Source organism: Colletotrichum fructicola, assembly GCF_000319635.2.
Source record: "Colletotrichum fructicola Nara gc5 chromosome Unknown KSG_Nara_v1_contig05, whole genome shotgun sequence".
NCBI classification, from domain to species: domain Eukaryota; kingdom Fungi; phylum Ascomycota; class Sordariomycetes; order Glomerellales; family Glomerellaceae; genus Colletotrichum; species Colletotrichum fructicola.
Window position 1 is genome coordinate 1,492,034 of NW_027094055.1, and position 20,079 is coordinate 1,512,112.

Consider the following 20,079-nt stretch of genomic DNA (forward strand, 5'->3'; position numbering starts at 1 on the left):
CCCTGTTTCAAATGTAGCCAGCGAATCAAATATTGGAGGTTCCTCACGTCCTTCTACTCTCTTGTTTCTTCTGACATCTGAAGACTATGCAATGGAGGCGAAGACTGCAAGGGCAATGGGAAAATGACCATTGTATGCGATAACAACCACAAAAGAACCAGCATTCAATTCAAGAAGCCATAATCCGAAATGGGGCATGTAGGCGCGCGGCCTTTTCTCTCTAAGCCGTGTCCTTGATGTTTGCGGTTTGATACTCATGTCCAACAGCTACCACAGGCTCTTCGCCTGATACTTCCCGCGTGAACCCGTATTTGATACGCATTTCCTTAATTTTGTACGTGATATCGGAGCCGTCCATCCAGGACATACTTGAGGGCAAGTCAATATACCTCGAGTTTCGGACTACTGTCGACACCGATCCAAGAACCTCGGGCCCATCTGCTAAATGAGTGAAGACGACGCTCATGACCCCTCCGGATAGAAGAATGAGTGACGAGAGGAGACAAAGCCCTAACCACAGTGTTGATATAGTGAAAACATCTGAAAGCTCGCTAGATTCCCCAGGAATTGTGATGTTTGGCTCAATGGCATTTCCGTTACTGCTGCCATTGGTGATCAAACCTGAGAGCTGGCTTAACGAAATATAAGTGTTAATCAGCTGACTAAGACGTATACCAACTTGATGAGGGTCGAGATCACCCAGATGAACCTCGGCCCCGGTTGAGACATCTTCAAATGTTGGATCTTTGAGATAGTAGATCGACGGGTCGAGCACCCCATCAGTTGCTTTTCCTGTCGTCAGGGGCAACTCCCTAGAGATGAAGTTGAATACTCGCGGAGACGACAATCGTGTTATGAACTCGGAGGCATAGTTCTGTTGTGAAGGGCGTTGCGCAACAACCTTGCATAGCCGCTGACCGTTTGGTCGCAAGCAGCTAACTTTTGACTCGACGTATTTTTGTGCAACCTGGCACGTATACTCTTCTTCATCGAATGTGCGCTTGATCCAGTCGTCTTGTCTGAGACCCAGTTTCAGGAGAAGGTTGGTGGAAGCGACCTCGATGCCCGTTTCGTTGGCCATTTCTGCTGGAACCTTCAATCTCTCTGTGCTGTTCGACCAGAAAGAGTCGATGAACCTGTCTACTGCAATGCACCATTGTGCAGAGCTAGCTCTTCCTGTTCCTCTCGAATAATCATAGCCGTACCACGAGCCGTTGGGATAGATACGGTTTGCGGTTGACGGGCTGGTCATGTTACTTCTCGAAGTTCTCAAAGGGCCGTTGGGGCCTATGGCGGGGAATCGAGTGACGTTGCGACAGTCGAGTTGGATGTAGGTGGATTCTAGGGAGAAGCTGGAGTTTTCCACATTGCCATAATCTACTGGCACCCCAGCCAGAGATGAGTGTCGGATGTCCAAAGGGTCGGTGGAAGTATTCGCCCAGCCCTCAGGGACAGCTGGGTCCATGAATGGAATCCTTAGGTTTCCCCAAGGGTCCATGGAGTCGATTTTAACCGACTTAGGCGCGGTGACCAGGATGTTATAGAGGATAGCCAGGTTTCCAAAGATATTGCGATTTATCCCATCGTCGCTTGCAGTGCCCTCGAGGTATTCGACACTGTTTTTATACGTGGCTCGCTGATCGTCGAAGTAGATTACGCTCACGGGATGAATCACACTTTCGAGCCGAGTGTCTAGCAGGCGCAGAATTGCTTGTGCACCAAGAGGGGAGAACGCCCAGATAACAAGTAACATAGCGGTGAGCCAGTTGAAAGTTCGCAGTTGAAATATAGTAGTTATAGTAGAACCGACTGTCCGGCTGGATAATAGTTGCTCGAGGAGTCCTATGGACCCCCCTTTCTCAAGCTTCCAGCGGGCCGACTCGAACATGAGACGCCCGACAACAGAAGCGAAAAGAATTGGGAATGCGGTTGCCAGCTGTAATAAATCATGAGAATTAGTGTATAGTGCTCTAAGCCCACAAGCTCGTCATTGTAATCGGATAGTTGAAGAAATAACACTCACTACATTAATTACATTGCGCCACGCAGAGAGACTGTCACCAACCTGTGTGCTGTCGAGTTTCCAGATGACTATAGTAAACACGATGCACGACAGCGGAAGAAGGATGACCGCACAGTCCGTAAGGATCGTGATCACAGTGTTGTTACTGTTGCGCCGGGTGGCAACCTTACATGTATCTGTGGGGACCTCGTCGCCAGCTGTATCTGAACTACCCTCCACGAGTTCGGCATCGTTGCTGAGTGAGAGGCGTTCTTGGTTAGAATTATGAGCGCCGTCACCCGACCTTCCATGTTCGGATTCAGCCTCAACAGATTCGGATGTCTGAATTGCCGGCTCTTGGGTGTGATTAGAACCGCTTCTTGTGACTGTCGGCTGCTGGACTTGGTCAGGATATTGCACAGGAGGAAGCTCTGGTGACATTGAGAGAGATAGCGATTAGTTGGTCCGTCGAGAGACTTTCAATGGGAATTCTTGCTGAGTTGGTGAATATGAAGGTGTAGGAACGGAGAACGAAAAGGCGAGGGGGGAGAGGACAGAATGCGTCTTAATAGGTAGAAACAGGTGACACGGGACGTCAGCAAATCCAACACAAGATGCACGTCTTGTCTCGATCGTACCCCCATGACTGAGACAACAGCTTTTCATCGCCACCACACAAACTGGCATCTTGGCACCAGAGCCTTGTGTATAGTTCAGCTTACACACTGTTACTCAACTGACTAGACCAGTAGAGACAAATTGCTAGGTTGATCTTTCAAACCAAGTAACCTGTCGCTTCTTAAAGTTCATCATGAAAGTTTACATATTGTAACTCTTGCTATCAACTTGACTTATACTCCAAAAGGGACCTGCCCGTCTGCTTATGAAATGAGTGTAAGTCGAGGCAGGTACCGTATTATGTCATACGCCCGATATATGCATATCGATAAGCTCCCGCGATGTCATCCCATTCCAGGGTCCAACAGCTCTCCATCCATCCCGCAGCTCCAACATCACCCAGCACAAAACCACAACCTCCTCAAGCTCACCACACCAACAATGCGACAATGACAACACCACGCCCCTGGACGCCCCCCCTCCTCCTCCGAATCCGCTTCACAACCTCCCTCCCCGACCTCGACCTCGACATCCCCTCCCCCTCCCAAACAACCGTCGCCGCCCTCAAACACCTCATCCGCTCCCGCCTCGCCCAGCCAGACTCCCAGCGCCGCCTCCGCTTCATCCACCAAGGCAAGATCCTCCCCGACGCGTCCGCCCTCTCCTCAGTTCTCAGACCCCTCCCGCCGCCGCCCTCCTCAACCTCCGGCACCCCGACAACACCCTCCTTCCCAGGCGGCAGCTCCGCAGACGACCCAAAGGGCAAGGGCAAAGCAAAAGCCCACGACGCCGCCCCGCCGCGCGTCTACGTGAACTGCAGCATCGGCGACAGCCTCACCGACGCCGAGCTCGCCGCCGAGGCAGAGGCCGCCCTCCTCGCGCCCGACGCCCAGCCCAACTCCTCCTCGGGGACCAACACAACCGACGGCCATGGCTCATCCACCGGCGGGAGCGGCCACCCCCAGGCCCAGCAGCGCCCGACGCCCCGCGGCTTCGACAGGCTGCTCAACGCGGGCTTCACCGCCGCCGAGGTGAACGCGCTGCGCCTACAGTTCCGCGAGATCCGCGCCGCGCAGTACACTCCCGACACGATGCCGAGCCCGGACACGATGCGCTCGATGGAGGACGCGTGGATCGACACCAACGCCCAGGGCGCGCTGCCGGGCGGCGCGGGCGCGGGCGGCGAGGGCGGAGAAGGCGGCGGCGGCGACGATGCGTTTGGCGTGATGAGCGGGGTTTTGGACGTGCTGATCGAGGGCATGATTGTTGGATTCTTCTGGCCGCTCGGGTGTCTTGGATGGCTGTCGAGAGAGGGCAACATGCTTTCTGGACGCTGGCAGGACTTCATCGGGTTCGGCGTTACCTTGAGCATCATTATTGGCGTGATCAGAGCATTTTCGGGAGACCGGTGAGGGCATGGGATCGGTGAAGTACATGCATTTTAGGTACGGCGTTAGGTTGTGGCTTTATGATACCAGGGCATTGTGGGACGGAGGCGAAAACAGGACATGATGAGACTGCCTGATCTTCCTTTGTTTGCGTGACTATGTTTTCTGTGTAGTCTGTGGGAGGCCCTGGTTTAGGACAGCAGAAGGAATGATAGAGACAGAGGTGACAGCGACGACGACAGCAAGGACGACGATGATCACGCAGAGGGAGCAAAAAAGGGCCATTACTGCTTCATTGGTGGCCATGGAGTAAGGACTGTTTTGCAAGCCTCTTAAAACCCCGTATCCGCGCACACAAAGATTCTACATGGTATAAACCTAAACCGCCAACGCCTTTTTGGAACCCCCCAGGCTACATAAACAAACGACAATGCTAGGGTAGACTAAGCTGCTGAACCAATGGGAGACGAAGCCGAAACAAACCTTTTAGAGGTACAAGCTCTGGGCGGCAACAATGTCGCGGCGGACCTTGGCCAGACTGTCCTCGAACTTTTGACAGAGCTCCTCGCTACCCATGACCTTGGCACCCTGGCCCATTTGTCGCATGAGCTCTTCCAGGCGGCGGAAGAGACGGATCAGGGATCCTTCGTACGCGTTGGTCATTTTGCTGGTGGTGGTGGTGTTAGTGCGTAAATCATATTGCTCGGGTGGGTTTACATACCAAATATCTGCGAACGGCTTGCCCTGGGCCCATGAGTATACAGTCTCCATCAACTGCCACTTGAATCCAGCCAGGTATTCATCCTCGTTGAGCTCAAGCTTGCTCTCTCTGCTAACCTTGGCGACCTGCTTGGCCTTGGCCTGTACCTCGCGATAGGGCTTGGCCAGTTCCTCGCGGAGGGATGCGGTCTCAAGCTTCTCATCAAGGACGAAGCAGCTGAGAACGGATGCGATCATCTCTGGGGAGAGTTCGTTGAAGAAACGGTCGAATAGGAGTTCGGCCAGAACAAGTTCGTGACCCTCAGTGGATGAAATTTCGCAGGCCACGCGGGCCTTGAGCTCAACGACCTCGTTCTCGTTGAGGAAACCAAGACGGCGCAGGACACGCTTGCGCCCCTTGAGCTCGTCCATCTGAGCAATGCTGTGAAGTCTCGCAATCTCCTTCTTCTTGGCCTTGATCTGCTCGCCCAGCTTCTCCTTGGCACGGTACTGCAGGTAGAGCTCGGGGAGAAGGGGAGATCCGTGGAGAGGGTTGGTGATCAGACGAGCCTCCAACATCTCAATTTTCCTCATAAGAGATCTGAAGGAATCGTCGGTGATGCCCATGTTCTCAATGGGGTCGAGGCTAGGCACTCCGTCAGGAAATCTTCTGCAGACCTCTCTGAGAGCATTGCTGGCCGCCTCAATACCCGCTTGGCTCTTCGGCTCCTTCGGCATGAAAATTCTGATTTGACTGATATTCTTGATGCAGGTCAAGAGGCAAGGAATGATCTCGAAGCGTGCACCTTCGCCAGGCTCGTCGGGCTTAGCGCAAGGGATCATTCCGGGGGCCATGTCGCCAGACGAAGGGCGCTCGTTCACCTGCGGAGCCGGCTTGCTCTTCTGGTCGACGAACATCATGACGTCGATGAAGTAGGTCTCTTGAGGGGGGTACTCGGGTTCTCCAGGCTTGTTCGCCTTACGCTTTGCCAAGTCACAGACAACACCCCAGCCGTAATCGGTGCCGCCCACAGTAGTGTTGGTCTTCTTTGGGTCGTGAATTCTGACCAGGCGGCCAGGCTGCATGAAGTCTATGCAGTAGTCTGGGTGCTGAATCACGGCGCGCATGTCGCTGGTGTATTGCTCGAGTTGGTTCCGTAAGTTATAATATTCCTTGACGGTGGCCTCATCGGCAATGGACATGGCATCCCTCTCCTGCTGGAGCGCCATCAGGTCGCGCTCAAGAGCGGGAACACTGGCACCGGTCTGGAACTGGTGGAAGCAGCGCTCGAGCATGAATTCGGGAGAAATGGCCTCGATTCTGAGGAGGTTGAGGATCATGTTGTAGCCGAGGTAGAACGCAGAGTTGAGACGGTCCTGCTCACCAACAACGATAGCGCGTGCGGTGTCGGGCTCCATCTTGTCGTCGATCATCATGATGACGATACCACGGGAATCCAGGCCTCTACGACCAGCGCGACCAGACATTTGGATGTATTCTGACGGGGTCAAAGGTCTTCGCTTAACGCCGTCCCATTTGGTCACTTGAGTGAACACAACAGTCTTGGCAGGCATGTTGAGACCAATAGAGAATGTCTCGGTCGCCACGAGCACCTTGATAAGGGACTCCTGGAAGAGAATCTCAATGGTCTCCTTCAAGATCGGGAGAAGACCCGAGTGATGCACACCGATGCCCTTCTGCAGCAGAGGAAGCAAGTTTTGGATCTGAGGGAGCTCACGATCAGCTTCGGATAAGCTCTGAATAGCGTTATTGAAGACAGTCTTGACCATGGCCTGCTCGGAGTCGTTGTTGAACTGGAAATGGGAGATGTTCAGGGCCAGGTTCTCGACCTCCTTCTTGCTGAAGTTGAAGATGATGACAGGGTGGAAGCTCTTCTGCATGATCATTCTGACGATCTTGGAGATGTCGGACTTCATGTCGGCTGCCTGGCCGCCCTTTTGAGTGTTCTTCTTGGCACCCTTGCCCTTCCAGTTAGCGTTCGCGTTGGAAGGGTCTTGACCCTTGCCCTGCTCAACCAAGGCCATGGTCTTCTGAAAGTTGCCCTCTCTGAAGACACCCTTCTCATCCACCACCAAAAAGATACCATTGCCGCCAGAGGGGAAAAAGTAGTTCTGAAGAGGAGTAGGTCGGAAATCGGTGTAAACGACGTGACACGCTTGGTGGTGGATCTTGGCAATCCACTCAGCGAACTGGAAGGCGTTCGGGATGGTGGCGGACAGGAAGACGTAGCGAACCTTATCGGGAAGAAGAATGATCGTCTCCTCCCAGACCACACCTCTCGTCTTATCTCTCATGTAGTGGATCTCGTCGAAAACGACCCAGGCAACTTCGCGCATGATCTCGGAACCGCGGTACAACATGGAGCGCAAAATCTCGGTGGTCATGACTAGGCAACTGGCGGTGGGGTTGATCGTGACATCACCAGTCATCAGGCCGACGTCGCCAAACAGAGCTTCGAAGTCTCGGTACTTTTGGTTGGAAAGGGCCTTGATCGGACTCGTGTAAATGACGCGCTGGTTCCGCTTCAAACATTGGGCGATCGCGTATTCGGCGACAACCGTCTTTCCGGCAGACGTGTGGGCAGAGACCAGCACACTCTCCTCTCTCTCGATCGAAGCGACGGACAGCGCCTGGAAAGGATCGAGCTTAAAGTTGTATTTCCGCGCGGGTTCGGCCGGGGGCTTGTGCTCTGAGAGAGGAACGTATTCGTAGTCCAGGTCAGGGGGCAAGGCGACCTGATGCTGAATGTTGTGGGACAGGACGAGGGACTCGTCCTCGGCCTTGGTGAAGGTAGCTGCGCCGGCGACCTCTCGGGACTCGGCAGTCTGGAAGGTGTCGGTCAAGACGGGCTGGGCCTCATCCTCCTTCTTGCGGCGCTTGTGACTCTCGTGCTGGTCGTCGGACGTGGCAGCCGCATCATCGGCGTCCTCTCCGTCCCTGGAGGTCTCGTCGGCGTCGGGCATGTCGGCGTCCTCCGCCTGTGTTGGGGCGACGCCATTCTTGATCTCGCCGTCGGCCTTGCGCTTCTTGCTCTTCTTATCCTTCTTGCGCGACTTGGGCGGCTGGGACGACACTTCGGGCTCGGCCTCACTAGGCGACTCGTCGTGGGCCCCAGCAGGAGCGTCGAAAACGTCAAAAAGCTCGTCCATGGCGGGCGGCTTGGGTGGGGTGACAAGCGTACTGACAGTGGTAGTATGGGTATGCTGGTAGAACAATTGTCTTAAAGGGATGGCAGCGATGGCAGACGACGACGACTGTGAACGACGACGAAGGTGGACGACGACGACAACAACGACGACGTTGACGTTGGTGGTGAGAGACAGGAAGGAGCTCTCTCGATCTTGCCTGCTGCGATCGCAATCATAGGTGCCAGGGAAAAAAAGTTAGAGGTCAGTGCACCTGGAGGGTGGGCCAACAGGCAGAAAAGGAAAGAAAAAAAATCGGCAATGGCTCAGGGCGGCAGGCGGTCGCGCTCCTACCAGTTGCAAATCCCGACCGCCGGACTGGACGTCACGATGCGAAAGGTCACGTGTGCTTACCTAATAGCATCCCGGCCTGAGGATCTTTGGAGCTTAGCCGGATCACACCTCAGACCACCCTTCTGAATGACTTCAACACAGTAACGAAACCTCTGTCTCCCCCAATTGCGCGTCGCGATCGCCTCAGAACAACCCGCCAAAGTACACATGGCCTCCCCGGAGCTTCGCGCCGTCCAATTGATGCTGACCTGCCGCCCGTAGATGCTCGCCCGTGCCGCTGCCCGCGCGGTCCCCCAGACTCGCACCGTTGTCGCTCGCCGCGGCTTCACCACCACCCGCGCCCAGATGAGCTCTCCCTACCACTACCCCGAGGGCCCCTACTCCAACATCCCCTTCAACCCCAAGTCCAAGTGGTTCGGCGCCGGTTTCTGGACCTACTCCGCCGTCGGCTTCTTCGCCCCCTTCGGCATTGCTGGTGCGTCCTTTTTTCCGCCCCTCCGGCTTCTGCCGAACCGATATCGAAAGTGCTTGCTAACGAGGGGACAGCCTGGCAAACTTACAAGCCCAAGGTTTAAATGGGCACAATCGCTTTTTTCTTGAGTCGATCGCGAGTGTACACCATGGAATGAGTTGGACCCGGGGGCGGCTTTGTACATGAGCAGAAATAGAGCATTTGCCCCTCAGCGATTCCTTTTCACCACATTTTACACCAATATGTTTCTGCAAGTGACTGCAACCCCGCGCTCTGATGATCTCACATTACGATCCTGCGAGTTGGCTACTGAACCTCGCACAATGCCATGACCATCTGCTAGATTGCATGCCAAGGTAGGTAGATGTGAAATCATAATTTACAGTTATTGGTATCATAGTCTATAGTTGTAATGTTTACACGCGCCGATGCCTAATTGACTTGGGCTTCGGGACGAATTTCGGGAACACTGTATGATCCTTTCCAGCAAGCAAAAGGCTGACGTAGGAGTCCAGGAACTGGGCCTGATCTTCACCCAGTAGCCATCTCGACTTCAGTTGATCGTACACATCCAGCACTGCTTGGTGACTTTTGTTACACTTTCTGTAGGCGCGGAGAGCCCAGATAACGAGCCATGTGTCGAGATAGATACCCTCGTGTGCGTCGTTCGCCTGGCTCTGCCAGGGTGTATTATCGAGAGCCGTCAAAAGCGATTGAAACACGGCATTCAAACGCCTCGGACTCCATTCACTCTCGAAAACACCACCGTGAGTCACAAATGCCTTGAATAGCATGATGAAGATGCTTCCATGTACGGGAATCTGGTACGTCTTCATCTCGTCCAGGTACTGTGCAATCCTCTCGAGGTTGCCTCCCTTGGTCCCGTAGTGCCTGATGAGGACTTTGTAAGTCTGCAGATCCGGCCTCATATCCGAGAGCTCCTGCAGCTGCGGCCGCATCTCCGGGACGTTCTTGGAAACCGTTGTGAACATCTTGAGAACCTGAAGGATCATGCCGTTCGTGTGCCAGTGCCGGTCGGGGAAGTGGGCCGCCTTGGAGTGTGCCTGCTTCATGTGCTTGTAGACCCTGTGGGCTGCGGCCTCCTCGCCGCATCGCAGGAAACTCGCTATCACGCAGTTGAGAACAGTTGAGTCCACGAGCTCTCCGTCCTCAACCATCTCTTTGTACGCGGCCCGTACGCCGTCCCCGTCCCCTTGAAGGCCGAAAAAGTGTATCAAGCTGACGTGGTGGTACCGGGTGAACTCGATATTCCGGGACCGCATCTCCTTGTATATCATCTCCGCCAGCTCAAAATTGCCAGACTTGGAAGCAGAGTCGAAGAGAATGTTGAATGTGACGTCGTTGCCTTGTACTCCGGCATCCCTCTCCATCTCCTTCCATATTTGCAGGGTATGCTCGGTCTCCGTTGTGGTCGTGAGACCGACATATCGGCTTGCTAGCGACAGAGCAAAGTTCCACTCGCTGCGTCGCAACGGGATTCCACTATCCTTGACCTCCCCGATGAGGGAAAAGTAGCGCAGCATCGACTTTGAATTTCTCCTCACTGGTGTGCCGAAGGCTTTGAGCAACCGATGTCGCAAGTGTGCTGGAATCTGAATCATCCTCGGCTCCGGCAGCGTCAAGTACAAGTCGTATATGGCGTCCAGGCTGATCCTACTAGGATGCCACAGCCTTACGTTCACAGCCTCGTTAAGCCTCTGCAGCAGCTCACCTAGGCTTTTGTCGTCGCGGACTGCTTGCTGTAATGATGGATACCGATTGTCTGCCTCCCTGTCGCTGATTTCGATTTTGGAGGGCTCGGGCTGGGCGAATCGGTTCAAGTATGGGTCCCGTGCGAGTTCCAGGTGTTCCTCCACCGTCCCCGCGTTGCGTACATCGACATTGCCGACGAAATGCAAAAGTTTTCTCTGTTGCGTCTTGCTCAGAACCACCTTCGTGCTCGATTCGGACTCGGGGTCCGAAGCGGCGGCAGCGGCATTGCTGTATCGCTGTACCCGTTGGCGGCAGGTCAGGGCTTCGTGGGGAGGGGCGGATCGCGGCCATCTGGAGGGCGCCGGCAAGAACGTGGACAGCAGCCACGAGGCCGTCTGCGGGCAGTGCGCTCCGTGTGTGCGAGCATGTCTATGGAGATCACGGCGGCAACGGGGAGCAGCCGGCGCCCTCGGAGGTCTTGTTTCGTCTCGGAGCTCGGGGCGTAAAGAAACTGCAGCTGCTCGGGTGGCAGAGGGTCGAGTCGAGAGGATCGCGCCGCATAAGGACCCGTCAATCCGGCTGAGAGCTTTCATGGGCTGTCGTGCATTGCGGCCCAGAGAGTCACCGTCCCATCCAAGAGCGCGAGACGGCGGTCAGTTGGGAAGACAGGAGGAGCGGAGAGGCGAGGGAAAAAGGCCAACGGCAAGGTTAAGAAGCTTGAGCTGGTTGACCAAAAGCTCCAGGATGATTGGATTGGGAATTATTTCGCAGTGGGTGGGGCCGTGCCGGCCGGCCACGGCGTTAGGATTGGCCGACCGCTCCAAAATTCTGAGCTGCAGTCAGGACCTCAATTCGCGATTGGAGCTTTGCAGCATCGCGTCTGGCCCGGGGTCTCGACAGCAAACTCCCTGAACAAATTAGTACGTCTCAATTGGCGATTCACGTTTGTAGGTCTCTTACTGACATCTTTCGCAGGCTACCATGGGTCGACAAATCCGGCCCGCAAGGGTCTACCAGGCCATGGGCCTGGAGATCAAATCCAGAGTCCTCCCCGGCTACCGCGTCCAAGAGCCGCCATGGTTCCAGGCCATGCGCGACATCCCGCCCGCCGAGTCGCTCACCAGGCCGATCACCAACTACGACGCCCCCGCCAGCTCCAAGCAGCGCAAGCCGCGCAACATCTACAAGCCGCCGAGGATAGTGCACGAGGAAGATGCGCTGCGAACGACCTTCTACAGAGACCACCCGTGGGAGCTGGCACGCCCGAGAATTGTTCTAGAGACGGACGGAAAGGACTACCAGAGATGTGACTGGAGCAAGGGCCTACGCCAGCCCGGTCTGCCATTGACTGGTGAATGGTACGCTGATCAGGTGATGCTCCATCATTTCATAGCTAACGCCCACCCAGTGTCGTGCAGCGCCAGCTATACTTCATGCACAGCCACGGCATGTCCAAGGACAAGGCATACGATACCGCGAGAAAGGAGTTCTACGCTCTGCGTCAGGAAGAAGAGATTGAGAAGCGTGTCGCCCGCGAGGAGGCCAGACACGTGGGTGCGTACTTTGGCAAGAACAAGCTGCAGATCGGCCAGGACTTGGAGGACAAGGAGTTCGAGACATGGAAGGGATGGGCCAGTCAGCGCGCGCTTCTGCTCGAGGCATCTCGTACAGCTAGCTACTCTACCTTTGGCGAGGAGGAGAAGTCTGATGATGCTGTGGAAGCAGATGCCGAGCCGGAGGTTGCGGAGGCGTAACCAGAGCGCGGCGGCTCCTGTAAGCACATGTACCACAAAAAATCTGTATAATATGGCATGCCTCATAACGACTGGTGACCATGATGTCTCTACTTTTGGTTTTGCGTTCTCGGGCTTGCCAATGGGCGTCTCACTTATAGCCAGGTCGGAGGGTCGACCTCGCACCTATCAGCGATGGTCGTCGTCTGGGTTGGAAAGTCAAGTCTATATTCTTCTTGATCTTCTACCGTCTTCGAATCCTTGTGACTGCTTGCCAGCCAGCATGGTTACGTCTGCCTCTGCCCCACGACCATACAACCTGTATTGGTGACACCGTATGCCTTGGCAACCTTCTCGTGCTGTACGAGCAGCATGTCCGCGATGCCAGTACGATGGAACAGCTTGCCCGTCAGGCTGAGAGTGCGGATCCTGGCCCACGACTCGATGAACAGGACCTGCGCGGTATCTTCCGGGATGACGCAAAAGATTTTGAGCAAATACACAACCAACCCGACAATGAACCCCGTCGCGGGTCCATTGGTGAGAATGATGTCGGGGAACTGCTGTCGCTTCCGTGCGCCGGTAAAGGGGGATGACAGAAGCAACGGGAAGATCTGGATGACAGACAGGATGGCGGTAAAAGGAGTCGTGAGGAGGCTCTGGTGAACCTTACGGGCTCGGGCAACGATGTGGAAGTCGTAGGTGCCAGCATGCTGCTCGCCATGCGTAGCCTTGAGATCCTGCTCGAATGCGTCCAAGTGCTTTAGGGACATGGTGTCACCACTGGATATGAGATACCGTCGGTGCATGTTGGGAACGTGGGGGAAGCCAATCTCCATCATGGCAAGCATCTCTTTCGTGTGGCCACCAGAGCCAAGGACGACCAGGAAGTACGCTCCCCTCAGAACCCCTGAGCTGGCTTGATTGACCACATTGGAGAGTCCCACTGGGCGTCCGAGACGGCCTCGTTGAATTTGCAGATGGCGGGTCTGGAGCTAATTAGCTGATGGTATTTCTGGAACAGAGCAATTATGAGCATTTACCGTGACGAAAATAAGGAGTGAGGCGGCACTCAAGAAGACGGTGGCCAGGGTAGCTTTCCAGGAGGATGTCATGACCAGGCTCAATGCAAGGGTGGTGAGCGCCCCAACGATGAAAAGCAGGGTTGATGCAGCGGGCTTGCCATCTTTTGCCATCTTGAGGTAATTCGAGGTATCAGGACAGCTGGTTGCTCGCCACCATTCCTTTCTGTGAGATGGCTGTACTGGTGGATCGTCGTGAGTTTGTGTCTAGGCAGGTGGATATATGAGTAACGTGTTTTATTTGCTGGTAGGAGCTTTCTGGTTTGAAGTATACCTCAACCGTCTAATTCGCTAAATTTACCGTACTACACGACTTTCATGATCCTAGCGTAGACTCGAACAAAGAATTAAGGGAATAATGATAGTTGTAGGTGTCCTCTCCTACTGACTCTGGATCTTCTATTGAGATCCAAAAGGAGAGGTGATTTCAGGTGAAAAACGCTCAGTGTCGATGTGCCTCCATCAGCTGTTAGTGCAGGTCCAGAGCCTCTAAGATTGTTGCTGGAAGAATGTGGGGAAGCCTCGAAAGTCCCTGCAGAATGCCAATTTTGGACAATGGCACCTGCCATCTAGCGCAAGCTGTTAGTACAGGCCACCACGAGGTTCCCGACACGCAAAGAGGAATGACCTCATGTTCCTGCTGGTTCCCTGGGATCCCTGCCCTTTCCCCTGCATTCCTTTGCAACGCCCGCCAGACCGCCCGGCAGAACGTCGAAAGTTCCCAGCGAACAACAATTATCGGCCAAACACCTCGTCCCACCAGCCTGCATAAATGCATTGTACAGGCCGAGGAGCCTCTCACCTCAAAGAGCAATGGCACAATTACGAGGGCGCAAACTGCTGACCTGCTTCTACTGCGGAAAGCGCTCCTCGACGCGCTACGACGGCTTCATCCGCGAGTTCCTGTGTCTACATTGCGATGCGACCAACTACCTGGACGAGGTGAGTCGACCTGGCGCATCGTGAGGTGTGGCTTCATCTGACGAAATTGCTCTTAGCATGGCGACATCACCGATCCCCCTGTCGCGGAGACGACGTCTACACCGGCCCCAACAATCTATGCGATCCCACGGTCACAATTGCCCGACTTCTCCAGCCCTTCGCAAAGCATCTTCTGCGCGACATGTCTGAAGAACCAGCACCTATTCACAAGCTCCCTAGCGCAGTACCTTCCCGACGACCCAGACCATCCCGAATATGCGGAGCTTGAGAGGAATATGTACAAATTCCGGAGGGGCCTCGAGCAACGATACCCCCAGATATGCGCCGAATGCGAACCGAAAGTCCACGCCAGGCTGGACCAGGCCGGTTACACGGCGCGGACGGATCACTTGCGACGGATGATGGACAGGAGTCGACAGAATCGCACGGTCAAGAAGACTACGCCGTTAGATGTATCAGCGAAAGCTGGGAGGTGGCTCTGGCTGGGCGGGATCGTGTGCCAGTACATGTGGCATCTTGCGTCCCTTGCGGTCGTCTTCGCAGGACAGGACGAAGGACCTCTGCGAGACCCTGATGCAGAATCAACATGGATTCAGAGGCTATCTCTGGCGCTGACATTGGTCCTGCCCAAACCTGAGAGACTGATTTACTGGAGTCTCTGGGCGAATGGGCTGAGCGTGTGGTGGAATCCGAAGTTCGCGCAGGTCTTCCGTGGCTTTTCTCGCCATATCCTGGGGTTGGGCCAGTGGTACACATTCCAGGGCTTGATTCTCTTCACGCGATTCATGGCGATGAAAATGACAGAGATGAAGGGTGGTCGTTCGACAGAGGAGAGCGCACAGATGAGCCTTCACGGGCTGATGGCGTTGTTGATGATGGCGGTCAGTAGAGAAGGACTTATTGTGTCGAAGGAAAGGCACTAACATGAATATAGATCTATGTCCTCGCACAACGATCAGTCCGTATCGATACGACTCCTCTATTTCAGACGACCTCCTCAGCAACAGGAACACCAGCAACAGGCACCCCTGCGTCATCCCCACCCAGACCGCGAACACAACGCAAGGAGGAGGGTACCAAAACCATGTCGAACCTGCTTGACGATATTCTGGCAGAGTCAAGTTCGGGACCAGGCATCCCTCCGAGTCCAACAAGCGTCGGCTCCAGTTCGCCAGCGCTCTTCCAGCGGGAGCTGCAGCATAGGGTAGGCAACCGCAGCTTTGGATTTGGCACCCCTGAACCGCAGGTGCCGCAGTCTCAGGTGCAATACTCGGAGGAAATGGACTGGTCCCCTACACAATCCAAACACCGAGCTTTCAACGACTTTGGACCTCCAAAGGCGCCGAACCAGGTATTCGGGCAGCCTGAGCAAGGTCCAAATTCAAGCCCGTTTTGGTATAAGGTGCCTCCCGCGCCGATCGCCCCCGCACAGCGCCTTCGCAACGGGCCAAAACCGCTCTTGACGAAACCGGCTGAGAGGAAGTCCATCTTCGCAACGAGTAGCATGCAAGCGGCCAAGTCATCGTCAGGTGCCCAGAAGGAGGGTCTACAGGACGTGGCATTTGCGCAGCCCACGTTCTTCGCGCCCTCGGCATCCAATCCCACCGATCCGCGCAGCTCACTCGCCGATCTTCTCAACACAAGCTTCAGCCTCAGCCAAGACGATGAGGACCAAGACGTTCACGGCAACGTTCAATCAAGAAATCGCAAAGCTCAGGCAGCGAACGCGGGGTCGCTGGCGAGGAGTGCCAGGCTGCGGAACAGCCGCCTGCTGGACGTTTTCACCTTGGCGATCCTCCTCGCCGCGTGGCTCCACGCGACGTCTGCGTCATATCCGTATAGCCGGGATGTGATGCTCGGCGCGATGATGCTGACGATGGCTACCGCCATCCACCTGACCGGGGACGCGATCAGAACGATGCGCCGCGAGCCGACGCCCAGCTGGGCCTCCATCATCAACACGTCGCTGGGCATCGGCGAGCTGGCCGTGGCGTGTCACTTTGCGCTGCAGATTTGGGACAGTCGCATGTCAGGGCCGACTTCGAGCCTCCCTGGCGCCGCGGTCATTGGTGGGATGCTGGTACACGAGTTGTGGAACGCAGCATGCTGAGAGCCGCTCGCTGTGATTGTCAGCTTCGGAGGCCGTGGGACAGATCATTTAGACGGGTAGCATGGAGCATAACATAAGCATGGGTTTTTGGCGTTTGTAAGAGTCTGGATAGAAGGGCGGGATATACATCCATCCGCGTTGCAGGCATTGTCCTAGCGACCAACATGTACACTCACGGCCGCATTTTCTTCTGTTGACTGTTCCTCTTCTCCGCTTATACTGTGTTTGTATGGATAGAGCACGAATGCACTTGGAGGGGTGTCGAACAGTGACACACAAGCTGGTACGCCAGCTGGGTTTGGATAGAAATCGAGATCATGCACGCTACCGGCATCTTCCCACGCGTCCTCTCTACCTAGTCGTGCTAGTCTCTGCATCTACCGCTTCCCCGGTGATTGAAGTTTTCTTTGTCTGACCCGAGTTTTAGTGGAGAAGGGGGGGGGGGGGGGGGGGGGGGGGGCACATCAGCTTGTTCGGTCGAGCCGGACGCCGTTGGATTACACAGCCAGACAGACAGCTACTATGGAGATACCGTATTACAGTCGAGTCAAGACCGAATCCCGCCGCGCCGGACTTAATTGTTAAGCAGCGCCGCTGGCGGGGATCGGTGGGCACTTTTCACGCAGCACCAGTTACGCAGTAGTAGAGACCTGGAGCCTCTTCCGAGGACGCCGGCGCGGCCTTTAGTAGGTAAGCAAACAAGTTTTTGGCAGCGTTGATTTGTGTTTTGTTGGCGGACGCCGTCGTGGGCTTTTTTGGGTCGTTCATCGCATGGTTTTGGCAGTAGCGCGTGAGGCGGCGCCGGGACTAGAGGCGTGTCCGGTGTTCTGTGGAGGCATACGGTACCTAAGGCACTGGAGAGGAGTGGACTGTGAGTTTTGGCAGCTGTGGGTTTTTGTTTTTTTGATGGTTGCTGGATTGGGCCATTTGGGACTTCAGCGCCGAGATTACGGCGAGAGTGGTAGACGAGGTTCACGAAAGTGACCATCCTGTCAAAAATAAACTATGGCATTTTTTTTTCTGCTGTCGTGTGCAGCAGCTGCAGCAGCAGCATCAGCTGTGGAACCGGGCACACGACAGTAAAGCATGACTGCCTGCCGGATTCGCATAGTCTTTACGGCGTTTACGCAGTGTCGCGGTTTATTGCATGGAACCCTGATCGTTGTCCAGTGACAGACAGACAGAGTTGCAATTTTTTTTCTTCTCGTTGGCCTGCTTCCCTTCGGTGCCGAAAAGGCAATCTCGCCGGAGGGGCTTCGGTGAGTGAGATCAGCCTAGTTCTCCGAGGGGGGGTGGACAGGACCCCTTGAAGGTTCGGAGTTTGGACATTGAGGTCACTGACACGGTTCACTGTAATTATTTTTTTGCATGGTTCGGATTTGGTCCCCGTTGAACCCGTTTGCAGGGTCCATTGGGAGTGGTGCCGGTATCCGGGCAGGCTACGTGCACACACGTACGAATACTCGCTGTTGGTACTGTTGTAGTACTCGTTGCCAGTTGGGGATGGGATGCGATGTTCAGTGCCTGGATTTCTTGTGTAACTGGTGATGACAGAGCTGAAGGGATGGTTCCTTGATTCGGGCTAGCTGGGCATTGGACGACGTGAGACTGAGAGGAGGACGGCGTCACTGGTGTTGTGACGGAGGCGGCTCGCGTGGGGTGGTGATGAGGTAATCCCTCCATCTCTCTCCCTCCTATCTCTTGTTCTCGCTTATCCGGTTCCAGGAGGTTGGGTTTGATTGTCCGCATTTCCTGAGGCCGCGGATGCAAGAACACAGATGGGAATGTCGGGGTTCATGGGCGTGTGACGTAAGCCGGTGTCAATGGCCATTTGGACAGTTGTGATACCTAGAGGGCTGTAGGGCTTCTTCCGGAATGAGAGAGAAAAAAGCCCATGTGTCGGAAGATGTTCAAGAGGTGCGTCTTGTCCCGGCTGTAGTGACGACGGCCAGGCCAGATGCGAGCGCGAGACTGGACGAGGAATGTACCGGGCGTTTCGCACAGAGTCGAGATGACTCTTCCGTTCCCTTCCCCTGTGCGGGTAGGTGACGCCACGGTCGTTTTGAGGCTTGACTGGCGGCGATCAGAGACACAAGTACGGCTACGCCAAAGTGTCTCTGGGGATCGAAACGAGGCTGTCGAGGTGGCTGGGTGTCACTGGCGCATTGGCCGGAAGACGGCGGCGCCTGGTTCTGAACACAACCCTTTTCTCTTGCAGGAGCTCCAGCTGTCAAGCTCAGGCATGAACTCGAACATTGAGCAAGTCCCTCGTTCTCCAGAATACAGGGGAAGCAAGTGCTCACGCGGACGGCGATCGGCGTTATTGGAGAATCCCTGTAGACTTTGCTGGTCCAGTCGTTTAACAACACACAGTAGTGCGGTCGACGGCGCTGTTACAGAGCGGCCAGTCGGGTGTCTGGCATGAGACTCTGGTGGGAAGCGTATTTCGTTGATCGTTTATACGCGGTGCGCGTAGTAGTAGCTTAATTGACCGGGACGCGCATCAAAAATGGTAGTGAAGGTTGGTAGGTACATGCTACTACTACTACTACCTTGCTTGCCAGCGACAGCAGAAACCGCCGCCCGCGGAGGGACGGGATGGAAGCAAAAAGGGTTTGGGATCACCAGACTTTTGAGCCGTCCGAAGAGGTCTGTCCACACCACACAAACGTACATCTGCGCGGGCAGGCAGGCCGAGACGATCGGTAGTCGCCGCGTTCCTCGTGTGGCTGAGTGGTTGACTGTGTTGTTTCTTTTGGTGGCTGCAAATGGGCAGAAATGCGGTGAAAATCACCTGCCGATCTGTGGCTGCGTCACACTACGATCGTCAACCCTTTTTGCCTGGTTTTGCACTCTCTTTCCCATTCAGAAGGGTCCTGTTACTGGGGAAAACAGACGCGCCATAATGCAAGGACCGGAAATCCATTATCCACCATGCCGTCGTGGCAGACGTTGACGGGACATTCTGGGCGGTTGCGCGGCCAGCGGATGGAAACGGTCCCAGGGTGATGCAAGTTGGGGACCTGGAATATTCCCAAGGCAGAGCACATTACTGCGTACGGATGCATTGTACAGAAAGCATTGCGTCGAGTCTGGGATACGGATACACAGCAGGAGATCCGTCAGAATTGGATGCTAAGAATAACACGTCTGGCAAGGGCATCAATCAAGGCGATACGTACCGCAGTAGGTATCGTTTCCACGCTTCGCTTCCCTCTTCCTTTCCAGGTTATTCTGCCTCGTTCCCTTGGCGGCACCGAAGCTTACATATGCCTCAATGAAGAGAGGTACTTCTTCATACAAAGTGCAGCGGCACAATCGACACACAAAGTGAGTTGGTGAGGAAGGCGCATTTCGCTGGGTGGGTGTTGCCCCCAAAAGTCGCACCTTGTTTGTTTGTGGTTTAGTGGGCGCACCCTGCGGCTGGCGAGAGGTACGTACCGACGGAGACCATTGGCCGTCGGCGTCACCCCCACAGCAGGTCACTCTCAGGTCGACTGTCGGTGATGATGGCCCTCAGCAGCATTAAGGTAGCTTTGGTATGTGGCCTCGCGCAAAAAAGTACCTGGGGTCGTCATGTCCCGCGTCGCCTCGTAACCGCATTGGGGCTGGCCTCGACAGCCCTGGGACGACCTAAGCCCACTGTCCAGCAGCGGTCCTGCAGTCGGCCCTGCAGCGGTCCAGTCCAGCCCGCAGGCCAGGCCCCAGAGGAGTCCGCCAGTGGCCGCCCGGGGCTTTATTCGCTTCCACCCATGGACCTCTCTTTCATCAGTCATCCACAGGCATTGAGGTCTCAGGGAAGTCTCCTCGGAGCAGGTC

General features: G+C 55.3%; 7 protein-coding genes across 7 annotated transcripts; 3 read left to right on the forward strand and 4 right to left on the reverse strand.

Moving 5' to 3' along the window:
• Nucleotides 1–220: 220 nt before the first annotated feature.
• On the reverse strand, nucleotides 221–1,753 carry CGGC5_v009093 (uncharacterized protein; the record flags this gene model as incomplete). The annotated part of the gene is made up of 1 exon (XM_032037529.1): nucleotides 221–1,753. The coding sequence occupies one exon, from the start codon at nucleotides 1,751–1,753 to the stop codon at nucleotides 221–223; it is 1,533 nt and encodes a 510-aa protein (XP_031883626.1).
• Nucleotides 1,754–3,069: 1,316 nt separating this feature from the next.
• dsc3 (DSC E3 ubiquitin ligase complex subunit 3) lies at nucleotides 3,070–4,032 on the forward strand (the record flags this gene model as incomplete). Its single annotated transcript, XM_032037528.1, has 1 exon — nucleotides 3,070–4,032. One exon carries the CDS (start codon nucleotides 3,070–3,072, stop codon nucleotides 4,030–4,032), a length of 963 nt encoding a protein of 320 aa, XP_031883542.1.
• Nucleotides 4,033–4,386: 354 nt separating this feature from the next.
• mtr4 (ATP-dependent RNA helicase mtr4) lies at nucleotides 4,387–7,878 on the reverse strand (the record flags this gene model as incomplete). The annotated part of the gene is made up of 4 exons (XM_066152118.1): nucleotides 4,387–4,441; nucleotides 4,492–4,509; nucleotides 4,559–4,675; nucleotides 4,730–7,878. 4 exons carry the CDS (start codon nucleotides 7,876–7,878, stop codon nucleotides 4,387–4,389), a joined length of 3,339 nt encoding a protein of 1,112 aa, XP_066008441.1.
• Nucleotides 7,879–9,096: 1,218 nt separating this feature from the next.
• CGGC5_v009096 (Pentatricopeptide repeat-containing protein) lies at nucleotides 9,097–10,986 on the reverse strand (the record flags this gene model as incomplete). Its single annotated transcript, XM_032037526.2, has 1 exon — nucleotides 9,097–10,986. One exon carries the CDS (start codon nucleotides 10,984–10,986, stop codon nucleotides 9,097–9,099), a length of 1,890 nt encoding a protein of 629 aa, XP_031883627.2.
• A 151-nt stretch (nucleotides 10,987–11,137) lies between these two features.
• On the forward strand, nucleotides 11,138–12,147 carry CGGC5_v009097 (37S ribosomal protein S25; the record flags this gene model as incomplete). The annotated part of the gene is made up of 4 exons (XM_066152119.1): nucleotides 11,138–11,167; nucleotides 11,233–11,313; nucleotides 11,369–11,751; nucleotides 11,802–12,147. The coding sequence occupies 4 exons, from the start codon at nucleotides 11,138–11,140 to the stop codon at nucleotides 12,145–12,147; spliced, it is 840 nt and encodes a 279-aa protein (XP_066008440.1).
• Nucleotides 12,148–12,413: 266 nt separating this feature from the next.
• ALG14 (UDP-N-acetylglucosamine transferase subunit ALG14) lies at nucleotides 12,414–13,322 on the reverse strand (the record flags this gene model as incomplete). The annotated part of the gene is made up of 2 exons (XM_032037524.1): nucleotides 12,414–13,115; nucleotides 13,170–13,322. The coding sequence occupies 2 exons, from the start codon at nucleotides 13,320–13,322 to the stop codon at nucleotides 12,414–12,416; spliced, it is 855 nt and encodes a 284-aa protein (XP_031883544.1).
• Nucleotides 13,323–14,021: 699 nt separating this feature from the next.
• On the forward strand, nucleotides 14,022–16,260 carry IMA1 (Integral inner nuclear membrane protein ima1; the record flags this gene model as incomplete). Its single annotated transcript, XM_032037522.1, has 3 exons — nucleotides 14,022–14,150; nucleotides 14,207–15,031; nucleotides 15,085–16,260. The coding sequence occupies 3 exons, from the start codon at nucleotides 14,022–14,024 to the stop codon at nucleotides 16,258–16,260; spliced, it is 2,130 nt and encodes a 709-aa protein (XP_031883590.1).
• Nucleotides 16,261–20,079: the final 3,819 nt, after the last annotated feature.